Source organism: Microtus oregoni, unplaced genomic scaffold (genome assembly GCF_018167655.1).
Source record: "Microtus oregoni isolate MIOR12 unplaced genomic scaffold, Mior012 000010F_ref0000083, whole genome shotgun sequence".
Taxonomy (NCBI): domain Eukaryota; kingdom Metazoa; phylum Chordata; class Mammalia; order Rodentia; family Cricetidae; genus Microtus; species Microtus oregoni.
In genome coordinates, this window is record NW_024543069.1 from 37,154,631 (window position 1) to 37,169,215 (window position 14,585).

Consider the following 14,585-nt stretch of genomic DNA (forward strand, 5'->3'; position numbering starts at 1 on the left):
TTAACAAATAAGATTTTGTGCAACAGAAAAGTTGTACAGAAAGTTTATTCAAAACATAATGTTAAAGACAAAATTTATCAAAAAGTTCAGTTTTTATAATGGGTTTTCAAATAAAAAACTACCCAGGGCTGTTAAACAGCACTGAATAAATAGCCTTTTATTAGTTATATATATATTTACAAAAATACCAGGTTAGCTTTAATTAGCAGCTCTCTTCTTTTTCCTCCTTTTCACTTGACTTTTACTCGGGGCCTTTTCCTTTGCACTGGCGGTCTGCGCTCTGTGAATGAAGTAATGACAGCTCACTGTGTGCCCACTGCCTGATGCACAGCATTCACCGCAACACTCAGGTGTCCTGTCACACACCTAGGTCTTGTTTTTATGGACATTTGAAAGAAACCAGAAATCTCTTACCTTATTTTCTTTGGCTTCTTGTCTGGTTCCAAAATGATCATTTCTTCTTCTTCACTATCTGACAGCACTATAGGGGCACCTTAAGAAAATACCAAAAAAGTAAAAGTAACTGCTTATCTATCTACATCACAAGTCCTGACGCTCCCATTTCTGTGCCCACACACTCGAGCTCTGCTATCTGGAGGCATATGCATTACTCTTTCCAAATCTTTATCCCCCCCCATAAATTGTAAAAATTTATGTTTTCTGTAAGTATTTTCTTTTTCTTTTTTTTAAAAAGAGGACTTACGTAGGCCAGGACGGTCTAGTATATTACTACCAGGGCTAACCATGAAAAATGTAGAAAACTGTTTTGTTTGCCCATTTTTCTTTTGAATATTAATTTTATATATGTGTGTAAATAAAGCATGCAAATTAATCCTTTGCTCATTTGGCTGGCTGTGTATTCTTTCTCAGCATTCTGTGTTCACATGCTTTGGAAAAGCTCTACCTTCTCCATTATCCTGGTTATTTTAGCTATCTATGAACCTTGCTAAATCCTAGACAATAGACAGTCGTACAGTACTAGTGATGGTTAATTCAACTGGATACAAAGGATTCTATACAGCATTTACCAGATCCCGTTAAAGTCACCCATCTACCTAATTAAACCAACACTGGTTCCCTGTCAAAACAAAAACCAACAGGCTATCAGCAATAATTTTCTTCTATGAAGACAGGTAGAATATGCATTAGCTCTTAATACCCTTGTTTTCTCCCACAGAGTACATATTGCAATCTGAGTTCAGTTCCCAGCACCTACATAGCTCACAAGCTCCTGGAACTCTAGCTAAAGTTCTCTATGTCCACAGGCACACACATGCACATATACACTAAATGTAAAAATGTTAGACCTTGCCAGGGGCTTCTACCCTAAAATGACAGTCACTGCTACTAATGTGGTCAATTAACTCATTTAAAATTCAGCTTCTCAAGACAAGCCACATTTCAAATATTCAGTAGGTAAACAGTGGCTGCATCCTAGCCAATGCACGTAAATAACACTTCTTACCACAGAAGATGCTACTGAATAGTACTAAAGGTTTGTATACATCTGTGAAAGTACACACGTACTGTTCTCCACAGACCAGGGGAGGGTGTTGGCGCTCTTGGAGCTGGAATACAAGGTTGTGAACCACCCAGTGGGATCCAAACTGGTCATCCTGACTAAGCAAAAAGTGTCTTCACCACTTCTCTGGCCCACATCATGAGCTTTTTATTTGAGTCAAACTACACAAGGCAGCTTGCAGGGATGAGACCTTTAGGGAAAACCTTCAAATGCCCATGGGTAGACTTTTGTTTGATAGGATCTCTAGTTCTTGCTGTTCTGAAACTTCCTATGTATAACAGAGAGCCTCCTGCCTGTCTTCCCAGTGCTGAGAGATGTATACTATCACACCTGGCCAGATGTAATTTTTTTTAATTGTTTAAGAGTATCATTTACATGCCAAAGCATACCACTAAATCCCAAAGTATTTCACTTTCCAAGACAGGGACTAGCTCTATGTATGACCTACAATCTCTACACAGATACCTCTTTACATATGTATGAGTTTACATATGTAGATTTATATTTGTAGCTAGCTCTAATACATAGTAAAAGCCAAAAGAATCACCTACCTTGGCTTCCAATATCAGAAATTCCTCCAGTGTCCATCTTTGTATCATCAAGAATGACAGCTTCATCAGTGCCACCCTCCTCCTCCTCCTCCTCTTCCTTCTCAGAATCTTCAAGGTCACCCCAAGAGTTTTCTATTCCATCTCCTATCTGAGCAGTACCAGGAGTCCACAGTACAGGTTTGGAAACACTTAACAAGTTAAGAAAACTGAATATCCAAAACATTGCTATTTTCTTGTAAGACTGCTTCATGTGTTCCATCACCAATAATCAACTTGAGAGTAATTGGCAATAAATTTTTTTCAAGATTATGTAATGAACTTGGTCTTATCAGTACTGAAGTTGTTTCTCAAAGGGAAATGAATGCTGTAATTTCATTTGTATTTTCTTACAGTACTGGAATAGAACCCAACACCTTATACATAGCTAGAAAACTGCAGTACCAGTGAGCTACATCCCCCAGCTCCAAGTTGGTTTTTAAAATAGAAAACTGTTTTTTAGACATAACTGAGAAAAGCTAGATGTCATATTATCAACTTAATATGGCATATTTATCTCTTAAGTATGATTTCCCCCAACCAAATTTCAATATGCACATAGCCTTGATAAAAACAAAAAACCAACGACAAAAAAAGGTTAAGCATCGTTACTGTATAAACCACGTAATAAAGATACACTTCTGGAGGAGGTTCAGCTTCAGCAATAATTTCTTCTGCTTTCTCCTCTATGTTGGAGGTATCAACAGAGGCCTTCTCCATTTTAAATGCTGTGATCCTTTGATTGGCTATAGACTCTGCAAAGCCAAACTTCCCCCCTTCTTTCCTGTAAGGGTTTGGGTAGTGGTTTTGGAGATGACAATAAGAAAAAACTTACTTAGGCTTTGGGAGATGAGAAATAGAGCTGCTTAACTTCACCACTTGTCCTCCTTAGCTTCAACTGTAAACTTGACAGAGCCTAGAGTCACTGAAGAAGGGAGGCCCTCACCAAACCAGACTGCCATATCTGTGGAGGAGTATCTTGATTGTTAATTGATAAAAGAGGGCTCAGCCCACTATGAGGGGCACCGTTCCTGGGGCAGGTGATCCTGTGCTGTGTAAGACATGTAGCTAAGCATGCACCTGTGAGCCAGCAATCAGCACACCTCTGGTCTCTCTGTACCCCTCAGCTCTGATGAGTTCCCTCACCAGAGGAAATGCTATATGAACTAGCAGGAGGCCTGCCTCCAGGCTCCTCATTGGTGAACTGATCTGGAAGTATAAGCCAAATAAATCCTTTCCTCTCCTAAAATGCTCTTGGTCAGTGGTTTACATCAGCAATGGGAAACAAACTAGAGCACTCCCATAGTTATCAAGACAGATGTGAACCTCTGCTGCCTGTCTGCTAGGTACCTGGAGTGTATTCTCTAAGCCTCCACAGGATAAGACAGTACTCTGAAGTGCTGGGTACTTGTTACTTAATGTAACAAGCAGAGCTATAAACCAGCCTGTTTGTTCTATTCATTTGAGTTATTAGACTCTTTTTTTATAAGAGCATGTTCACTTAAAGAAAACACTTCTGTAACTTTTTAGAATAAAATCTCAACTAAGTACTAGTATGAACAACTGAGAATAACTGGGAAAAGACCACATATGAAATTATAAGACTGCCCTTGTGATAAAAGCCCTTAGAAACAGGGATTTAAAGCACATAGTTGTGAGAATTAAACTTACCTAACTTTCCGGTCGTTTTCCAAAGCTTTCTGTATCAGCTCTGTAATTTCTGCTACTTTCACCCCAGCTATTTTACTGCATCTCAAAACCTATTTGTAAATTTGGGGTGTTAGTCAAAGAAAACAAACTAAACGGCTTTTTCTAATGAAACCAAAACCATGGCATGAATTCTCTACCTTTATAATTTAAGAATTTCTTTTCCAAGTGTGAGATTATGGCACAATAAACACAGTTAAGACAAAAATATGAAAATCCCTTAACTTTTGAAGGTCTAACACATTAAGGGAACAGACTTGAGAAGATACCACAGAGATCACCAATCAAAGGCTCAGGAATACAGACTTCCTTTCTATGTCCGTCAGCCACACAAAAAGCAACAGTGGCTGCAATCCTAGCACCAATGGTGCTGGCGAAAATAACACAAAGGAGCATCACTGAGCACTCCGTATCTCAGATGCCCATCATCCGCCTACACATTTACCCTTCAATCCCGTCTACCGCATAAGCAGGGGAAAACACGGAGACCAAAGGCTATAAAGATCAGTTACAATTTGAATGAAAACAGCTCCCTTACACTGCTACTTGGCACAATATTATCTACAGCCTCTGTGTGAATCTGATATGTGGCCGGGTTTGAGTATCACTGCTGCTTGTATCGAATTCTAAAACTAAAACTTAGTTTTCTCTTAATGTAAACATTTAATACTTTAAAAAGTAGCAATATTTGTCTTTCTTCACTGAAGGAACTAAGGTATTCCTCCAGTTCGATAGGGGGCAAGGAAAGAAAGCATAATTCATGGCCACTTGTTAGAACATAATGCCTGACCTGAAGCCAGATTCTAACATAACTAGACTTACTCATCTGAGGTACCCTGTGGCCACACACCTTTAATTGCAGCATTCAGGAGGCAGAGCTCTGTGAGTTCGCGGCCAGTCTGGTCTTAAGAGTTAGTTCCAGGAGAGCTAAGGCTGTTATACAGAGAAACCCTGTCTTCCCTGTCTTGGAAACAAATGAAGTAACAACAAAGCTTCTAAAAAGAGCCCTCTACCAGGGACACTGTCAAAGCACTGACCTGGTCTGTGAGCAGCATTATCCCGCCACTAGACTGAATAGTACAGATTTCTCGATGCTTATTCATGGCAATCACCAGCAAGCCATCCATGACTCGTTCTTCTCGCTCATTGGGGTCCACTAATAAATATGTTCTGAAACAAATGTTAAATGGTACTGAGCGCATCTGAAACTGAGTGCTGTCTCTAGAACAGGTTTTTCAACTTAGCATTCAAGGTCAACACTGAAGAAGCTTTTAAGTCAATAGTTTCAGTTACGTGAAGTGTATGTTTCTCTGGCCACTACGATGAAACGACACTAAGTTCAGACTGAGATTTAAACCTAATACTTACACCATCTCTTTGATGAAATGACTTCTGGCTCATTAATAAAGAGTTAAACAACACACAAGTCTCTTTTTTCCTGAAGACCGAAGGATCCAGATTTTCTTAGAAGCACATGGTAGATAAGCCTCCCCATTTTAGACCATGAGAGGGTAACAAGGACTTGGGAAGAAAAGACTAGACAGCTGAAGGAAACGAGTGCTCTGATTTGCAATGTGCTCCTAGAACTACCCGCTCCACGATGTCTCACAGTACCTATGGCCATTAATCCACAGCGAGCTTGCATATAATTCTCAAGGCATTGGCCTAGTTCAAGGAAGAGCGGATGTGACTGTGTCATATTAAATTCTTATTCTGTAAGGGTGTTATGAGCAGAAAAGTTATGGAAAGTGCATTTTAACAGCTGAGTCTTGTTGACTTCCCCTTAAAAAGACAGGAAGAAACCAGCAGGTGCTCTCAAGGCCAGCATGCCTGGTCTGTCAGAAAGGGAGAAAGGTCCTAGCTCAGCTGGAAGAGTGTTACAGCATGAACAAAGCTCTGAGTTCAATCCCCAGCACCAGATAAACCAGGCACGGCAGTACATACCTGTAATCCCAGCACATGGAGTGGAGGCTGCAGGATCAGAAGCGCGAGGTCAACTAAGCTATATAGACAGCTCAAAACCAGTGGAGATAGGAGACCCTTTTCAATGAGCAGAATCCAACTCCTAGGCATACTTAGACTTTCAGCCCGTGCCAAGGCGACACTTACCCTTGCTGGAAGAAAGCAAAGCTCACACAGATGGGCATGTGGTGGATGCTCAGCGGCACAGGGTCGCGCTCTTCAGGGGTGTACTATTTCAGGAGAAAAGGCCAAATTCTTAAGTCGGCAAAGTCATTTTGAGATCAAATACTAAGAAATGAAATTCTTAATTGTGAGTAGCTAAATAATGTCCTTTATAATTACTTATATGACTTTGACAGCTGTGTTCCTATTTTATGGTGATAAAACATCAATCTTATGTCTAATCTTCTATCCCAGATTGCCTTTTTAGTAGTCTGTCCAGTGCTACACAGGAGCCCTTGATCTACCTCCATGTAAAACTAACCACATTCGCTCTCTTGTTATTTCCTTCACACTCCTTATGCTGGAGGAGCACTGTTCTTGCCTCCAAATCTTCAGATTCTGCTCTGGCAAAGGGCCTCAACACACCATTATGAAAACTTGAGCATCCGATGGTTCCCTTTGCAACTCAGGGCTCAAAGAGTACACTTTCATTAATTATTCTAGCATGTAATGTATACGTACACACACACACACAATCAGTCAAAACTGGTCTACCTGGCAATAAGAGGCCAGCACAGACCACTGGTTCTCACAGTGCTCCTTGGAGCAGCACTGGGACCATCTGGGCACTCTGAGTTAGAGGGTTAGGTTCTTAGGTCCTATCTCTAGCCTGCTCTATAAGCAGAGCCTAGCAGTACATTGTCAGTTAAGTCCTCCAGACATTTCTGATCAACTTGTGTTATCTACTTGGCTCAATGAACAAAAGGCCTGAAGAAAACACATAAATCTGGTGACTCACAGTCCTTTTCAGGTACTGTCAGCCTCTCGACCCCAAAAAGAAAGCAACCATATCCTCTAATAGTCAAATTCAAAGGAAGGGTCACAGTTCTACTTCAGAAAACCGAGCTGGGTTATGATATTACCGACACAGTTCCGTAAGGGAACTAGAAATTTTTAGGACAGTTTTGAACATCTGCAGTTTTTTCTCATGAACAAATACTAGAGTAGATCTGAACACCATGTGATGCACGCCTCCACTACTAACTTCCTGTCTGCACATCTCATTCATAAGAACAACTCCAGCTGAGCCCTGGAAGCTTACCAACGTCACTTCCTCTCCCTGGACAGAGACATCAGGTCTGCGGAAGTGACACAAGGCGACTATCGCAGCGATGCTGGCAGCATCAATAATATTTCCATCATGATTTAATAAATGGAGGTCTACACGGATCTGCCAAACCTGAAAGTGAATTGAAGATAAAAATAAATCCTAAGTGAGCATGACCAGTGGTCACTGGAAAACTTAACACTGTACACATATTTTTTAGATTAAAGCATGTAGTTAATCCTTCAGTTTATCCAGTAAAATTCAGTAATTTTAACAAAAAACAAACACTTGAAGTACTAATAGAGACCTTTTCTATGTGAGTCATCTGAGAACATGTTAATATGTAAATAAATAGAACCACCCCAACATTTAAAACCTAACTATGTTTTTTAAAAATGTTCATTTTTATTTTACATGTATGCAAATTTGCTTGCATGTGTGTCACCCGCATGCCTGGTGTCCCCAAACCCTAAGCGTTAGATCTCTGGAACCAGAGTTACAGGTGGTTGTGCGCTGACATGTAAGTGCTGGGCACTGAAGCCAGAGCCTCTGAAGAGCAACCAGTGCTCTTCAGCCACGAACCATCTCTCCAGTCTTCCTAATGTTTTATGCCTGAATCAACAGTAGCCACTGTTAAAAATCTGGGGCATTATTTCCCACCTTTTCACCAGCGACAACACAGAGAGATTCAGTGTCTATACACTTTGAATTTCTTAGACACCTTTCCAAGAGTCGATTCAGCTTCACCAAGAGATCTGATTGCCTGTGCAAACAAGAATGAACTGTCATGAACTATAACTCTGAGCATTAAAACGACAGTTTACTGTTGCCAAATTCTTCTACGGCTAAAGGAGCTTAAGAAAAAGCAAGATACCTGCCAGGTTCAAAAGCTGGAGCAGCCATCTGAGAAAGTTCAAGGTTAAAAAACAGAATACCTTCTGTTGCCCTGTTGAGTTTTGGAGAAACAAGTTCACAGGAAACCTGTCCAAGAACTCTGTAAAAACAAAGGTACAAAGCGGTCAGCTCAACATGCTGCCCTTTCAATTAAAAAAATGAAATGTAAAACAGACAAAAATCAATCCTAAATAACAGCACAACATGATAGGAGGCAGAAATTACAGCGTGTAGTGGACTGGGTCAGCAAAGCCGTCTCCACACACCAGAGTCGTGCAAAGCTGACACACCACATAGTCGTGCAAAGCTGTCTCCACACACCACAGTCGTGCAAAGCTGACACACCACACAGTTGTACAAAGCTGTCTCCACACACCACAGTCGTGCAAAGCTGCCTCCACACACCACATAGTCGTGCAAAGCTGTCTCCACACACCACATAGTCGTGCAAAGCTGTCGTCACACACAGTCATGCAAAGCTGCCTCCACACACCACAGTCGTGCAAAGCCATCTCCACACTCCACAGTCGTGCAAAGCTGTCTCCACACACCACAGTCGTGCAAAGCCATCTCCACACTCCACAGTCGTGCAAAGCTGTCTCCACACACCAGTCGTGCAAAGCCATCTCCACACTCCACAGTCGTGCAAAGCCATCTCCACACACCACAGTCGTGCAAAGCCGTCTCCACACACCACAGTCGTGCAAAGCTGTCTCCACACACCATAGTCGTGCAAAGCTGTCTCCACACACCAGTCGTGCAAAGCTGTCTCCACACTCCACAGTCGTGCAAAGCTGTCTCCACACTCCACAGTCGTGCAAAGCTGTCTCCACACACCACAGTCGTGCACACACACAATAATAATAAAATGTTTAAATGTAAGATTTCATGCAGAAATAAAAGAAATGCTATACCTAAAAGGATGACAGCAAGGAAATCTCTAATCTCTTAATCACGCAACAATAAGGGAAGCTGAGACTCATTGATGACAAGATCTACACTCCTCACTCTAGACTATGAGAGACATGCAGGTAACAAATTCTCCGTGATCGGTGTCAGCTACCAACGTGATTTATAAAGGTCATGAGGAACTATGGTATCCATACAGCGGAAAGTACTCGTGGTTAAAAGTTAAAGTGTGACCAGAAAACTAAAAAGGCTTGCATTAAAGAAACGTATTTCTCATCAGATAAAAGGAAGCACTGTTTGTATTTGTGAGCTGCTCCGTAAACACCCGAGTAAGTCAGTATGTAATTCTCCCACCCTCTGTGGTATTATCTAACTGATTCGTGGTACCTTGTTTTCCCAAGTTCTACCATACAGCATCCATAATCTGTTCCGAATGTGATCCTGATGTTCCTGTAATCATAGGTTTGTCTGCCGTCCAGCCGCTGTAAGCAAACATCACACACCTTTTAACACACTTAAGAGCAGCAACTGTGTCTGTCTGGTCCTGGGCCCTTGGCACTGACAAGGGCTGGTGGGTTGAGGCTCAAAGGAACCGGCCAGGATAAAATTCTGGCCCGAGGCTGGGGGAATGGGCAGAGTCCACGCTGGGAACCACCAGAGTTCACACCACGACCACACCACAGGCCAAATTAACAACGAATTCACGGGCCACTGGAATCCACCCCGCGGGCAACCCGAGTCTACACCCAAAGCCACCGAGGCCTCGCACCTTCTTCTCCTCAATGGCGCGGAGCAGGAAGCGGCGCTCGCAGTTGGAGAGCGGCGTTTCCTTCATAGTGCCGGGCCACGCAGAGGAAGAAGACCACTAGTAAACGCCGCACACCACTTTCTTCCCGGCGTGGGTAATCGACGTCATCCGGGCGCCGACGCGCAGGCTCGGAGCGCGGTGTGGGCGGGGCTAGAGGTCGGGCTCCGCAGCAGCCGGCTTGGGCTGTGCAACTTTCTTCCAGAAGTTTTCGTCCGGACCCGCGGGGCTTCACGGGGGAGATGACCGTCTGCACAATCCTGTTCCCTTTTTTGTTTGTTTTGCTTTTAGGCAGAATCTCACTGCATATCCCTGGCTGTCCTGGAACGCAACAGAAATCCTCCTATCCCTACAACTCTTGCTTGTGGGGTCCGGGGTGGAGGGGTAGAAAACAGGGATTTCCCTAGCTCTTGACTCTGGCCTCCTACCAACTTTCAGGCTGACCTAGGTTTGGGGATTTCTCGGCACTTGATAGTCTGCAGAGGCAGCTAACTTCTGTCAGAGAAAGCCCGAAGGGTGGTGAGGGCGGTCAGATCAGTGGAAGGGCTTGGACGGACGTTGAGGACCAGCGAGGCTGTGGGCTGGGAGGATGTAGCAGGCTGAAGGCGGTTCACTTCAGACCTGAGGACAGGAAAGGAAGCGAAGCGTGACTTTCAGTCCCCGTGCGCTGCAGCCTTCTTTACTCAGGCTTATTTCTACCGACGCAAATGTGTTCTCCTGCTGTCGGTGTCCTGGTCTACCCACATCAAGAGATGGTTTTTGGCAGCTTGGGCGACAGGGAGGCGGCGGTAGGTGGCTTTCTAGTGCCCAGGTCCCTTGTACCGTGTGTGTGTGTGTGTGTGTGTGTGTGTGTGTCTACAGCCTCACTGTATATTACCGGTTGGCCTGGAACTAACAGATCCACCTGTCCCTACAAACCCTAACAACTCTTGCATGAGCCTGGGAAGCAGGGATTTCCCCAGCCCTTGGCTGGCTCCTGGCTTTCAGGCTGACTTTATTACTGGGATTCCCCTGCACTTTACAGCAACCAGTGCTACAGCTCTTGGCCCCAAAGACTTGACAGCTCCTACAACACTTTTCAGTTCTGAGGTCTGCAGTTTCTGGTTGGCTGTCTGTTCTTTTCGGTCGTCCTTCCTAACAGTCCAGGCTGCTTTTGAGCTGCTCGGCTGCGCCTTTTCAGCCGGTCAGCTGCCAGCTGCCTTGCCATTGTCTCAGCTTGGCGGCCAGACAGCGCAGCTGCGTCTGCCATCCCCACTGCTCTGCTGTCCCAGCTGCTTCTCACGGTGGCCCTCAGTTCACAGAACAGAAAGACAAAAGATCACTTGAGAGAAAACTTTTTATTGGGTCAGATGCCGCAAAACTAGAGGAGACAGCACAGAATAGTGTCTTCCAGGCAACTCGCTAAGTGATCTTGAGCCCGAATTGTTTACTGTTTTTCTTTTTCTGGACTTTTTTCCCTCATAAACATAATGGTTTAATCATGGAAAACAAAGAATTTAACGTTTTTTTTTTTACCACTATCCCTTGACATATACTGAGTTAATATAACTCTGAATTATACTGTATGTTTGGTTTAGGGGCTGGAAAATGGCCTAGAGTTAAAAGCACTTGGTCTTTCGTAGGATCTGGGTTACCAAACCCAGCACCTACATAGGGCACTGCACAACTATCTGTAACTCCAGCACCTGGAGGTCCTAACCAGCCTTCTGGTCTCCAAGGATACTGTGCACAGCACACATGCATAAACACACAGAGAAAGGCACATGTAAGCAAGTGCATACTAAGGACCTCCATGGCATTAGTATGCAGGAGTATCTCTATCCTTATCATTTAAAATCAGTTTCCTTATAATTTGTTATATGCTTTATTTATATGCCTAGTATACATATCTACATCCTTGGCGTTCTGTAAGACCTTCTCCGATGAAAAGAGAGTAAGAGTGGGAAAAGTTTAAAATGCCCTGATACAGAATTCACCGAGGATGGTAACACAGAAAATCTGGTCCAGACTCTACCACCACGGCAGAGTCCAGGAGACTGGGAACCAGCTGTAATCAGAGTATGGTGTTCTCAGAGTGCCAATGGGATATTCAAGGAGGCTGGTGCTGCTTGTAGAGATACAGCTGACTGACTGACAGTGCTTTTGTTGGGACAGCGGCTGAATAGGGAGTCGTATTGTCCAGCCCCACTGTCTTTGCTTATTTACTAAAGAATTAACATCAGAAGGAACACTTACTGTAAGGACACTAGTAAATTTTCAGAGTTCTGAAATGTGTAAGAGCATTCAACACCCTCTGTGCTCCAGGGAGAAGCAGCCCAACACCCTCTGTGCTCCAGGGAGAAGCAGCCCAACACCCTCTGTGCTCCAGGGAGAAGCAGCCCAACACCCTCTGTGCTCCAGGGAGAAGCAGCCCCTCTTCCACCTCACAGAAAGAGTGATGCTGTGAGGCTCAGTGCTTGGCTTTTCAGGAGTGGTGATATGAAGTAGTTAAACACAGGAGCTCTAAATTGTTTGGGCTGAAGTCAGCTTCTGCCCTTGACTGTTGCTGTGATTCTGAGCAAGTTACTTAGAATACATGCTTTGTAATAGGCTGCGACCTATGAGGAATAAAGATGAGCTGGGCAGTGGTGGCGCCTGTCTTAAATCCAAACACTTGGGAGGCAGGTCTCTGAGTTCAAGACCAGCCTGGTCTACAAGAGCTAGTTCTAGGACAGGCTCAAAAGCCAAAGCCACAGAGAAGTCCTGTCTCAAACCAAAAGAAACAAAAAAAGATGAGTCTGCATGTAGAAAGCTTAGAACAATGCCTGGTGGAGAGGAAATGCCAGGAAAAAGCTTGCATGTTACTGTTCCTTTTGCTTTACAAGTTGCAAGCTGGCACACGTCTTTAATCCCAGTACTAAGGAAGCAGAGGCAGGCAGATCTCTGAGTTCAAGGCCAGCCTGGTCTACAGAGTGAGTTCCAGGACAGCTAGAGATACACAGAGAAACCCTATCTCAAAAAAAAAAAAAAAAAAAGAACGGGGAGGGAGTGGAGAAGGGGGGAGGAGGAAGAATTGTAAACTGTGATTACATTAATCCCAGTAGGCTTCTTTTCCTAATTTAATTTTCTGTCAGTGACACATTTTAGTCTCCATTTGTAAAACTTCTGCAACCTATGTGCTTACTAAATATTTGAGGTTTTTCTGTGTCTTAAGAATGATTACAGTAGGGTATGGTGACACAGGGCATTAATCCCAGTACTGGGAAGGCAGAGGCTAGTGGATCTTCATGAGTTCAAGACCAGCCTAGTCTATATAGAGAATTTCAGGTCAATGAACACTGTGAGACCCTGTCCTAAAAAGAAAAAGGAAGGGAAGAAAAAAAATCTGTGCTAGAATGGGGTAGAAAGATCCCTCAGTTGAGAGAATTTAGGGTCCATTTGCAATCAGCAATAGAACACTAAGCAGATGAATAATCTTGCACATTGATCAGTGCTGTGTAAGCATGGGACTTTAGAATTCTAGAAAATGGTGATGTTTAAAGGCGTTTCACACACGAAGACTAACATGTGCAAAGACCACAGTGAAATGGACATTTATGGCCTGCAGACATAGTTTCTTTTTGAATCTCCATGTGCATGTGTGTGGAAAGAGCACACCATACCACAGCATCTGTAGTGTCGGAGAACAGCCGCTCATGTCTGTCCTGCCTTCCAGTTTGTTTCAAGTGGAGTCTGCTGTTACTGGTCCTGTGTATTCCTGGCTAGACATTCTCTCATTTCCACCTCCCGTCAGTCCACAAGTGCTGGGATTGCAGACACACGCAGCTCAGCTCTAAATGGGTTCTGGGGATACGAACTTGGATCCTCACACTTCTGTGGCAAGCACTTTACTTATTAAGCCCTCTTCTCAGCCCATAGGATTTCTCCTTCCTTTCTGAAATACAACAGACTTTTATGGACATAATCTAGTCTTTCCTGCAAGGCAACTTGGTAGCAGGAAAAGAATAAACTTCTGTTTTGTTTGAGACAGTTTCATGTCATAAGTCAGGCTGATCTAAAGTTTATTGTCATCCAGAGTATGAGTAGTTCAGGATGGCTACATACTCATGATAATCCTCCTACCTCAGTCTCCCCTATACCACAACTACAGGCATGGGCCATTGCACCCAGATAAGAGAATTTTTATTAAACGTTTCTATTATTATTAAACGTTAATGTCTTCAACCATTAGGTTTCGACAAATATGATCAGACCTTAATTTTTTATTGTGGGGTGTTGTGGTTTGAATAAGAATGGGCCCCACAGACTCATATATTTGAATGCTTAGTCACCAGGGAGTGGAACTATTTGAAAGGATTACAAGGATTAGGAGATGTAGCCTTAGTAGAGGAAGTGTATCACTGGAGATGGATCTTAAGGTTTCAGAAGCCCACTATATGCCCAGTGTCCCTCTTTGCCTAGGGATCAGGCTGTAAAGCTCTCAACTGTTGCTCTACTCCTGACTGCATGCCACCATACTCCCCACCAAGATAATAAAGGACTAAACCTCTGAAGCTGTAAGCAAGCTCCAGTTAAATGCTTTCTTTTATAGGAGTTGCCTCGGTTATGGTGTCTCTTCACAGCAGTGGAACAATGGCTAAGAAATGGGGTTAGCTGGCTGTGGTGCACATAAGTGTCAAGAGAACTGCAAGGGAGGCAATTCAATGGCCTCTGATCTCTGAAAATGGGGAATATGTCACTTAATGTGGCAAATATCTTATAGCTGTGACTAGTTGGAATTCCCGGAGGAGTGGATTATCTTGTCCTATCTGAGCAAGTCTATTGTAATTACAAGAGTCTTTAATGGTGGAAAGCAGGAGAAGGAAAGAGAGGCTAGGGGAAGGGTATGGTGGTGATAAAAGCTGAGACCAGAAAAGAAAGCAGGTCCTGTCCTGCTAGCTTTGGAGATGG

The 14,585-nt window shown here is 43.5% G+C and overlaps 1 protein-coding gene across 1 annotated transcript; it reads right to left on the minus strand.

Moving 5' to 3' along the window:
• Positions 1-138: 138 nt before the first annotated feature.
• Positions 139-9,760, minus strand: Exosc9 (exosome component 9). The gene is made up of 12 exons (XM_041659123.1): positions 9,621-9,760; positions 9,239-9,333; positions 7,923-8,042; positions 7,709-7,811; positions 7,043-7,180; positions 5,926-6,008; positions 4,854-4,986; positions 3,781-3,869; positions 2,747-2,893; positions 2,074-2,261; positions 415-493; positions 139-280 (listed from the first exon to the last, which is right to left on the minus strand). The coding sequence occupies exons 1-12, from the start codon at positions 9,684-9,686 to the stop codon at positions 199-201; spliced, it is 1,323 nt and encodes a 440-aa protein (XP_041515057.1). The 5' UTR covers positions 9,687-9,760; the 3' UTR covers positions 139-198.
• Between the last annotated feature and the right edge of the window lie 4,825 nt (positions 9,761-14,585).

Coding starts and splice junctions, on each gene's coding strand:
- Exosc9 (XM_041659123.1), bottom strand. CDS start 9,686: ATGAAGGAAACGCCGCTCTCCAACTGCGAGCGCCGCTTCCTGCTCCGC. Junction 8,043..9,238: donor GTAGAACTTGGGAAAACAAG/GTACCACGAATC, acceptor TTGTTTTTACAG/AGTTCTTGGACAGGTTTCCT. Junction 2,894..3,780: donor GAAAACGACCGGAAAGTTAG/GTAAGTTTAATT, acceptor AAACCCTTACAG/GAAAGAAGGGGGGAAGTTTG.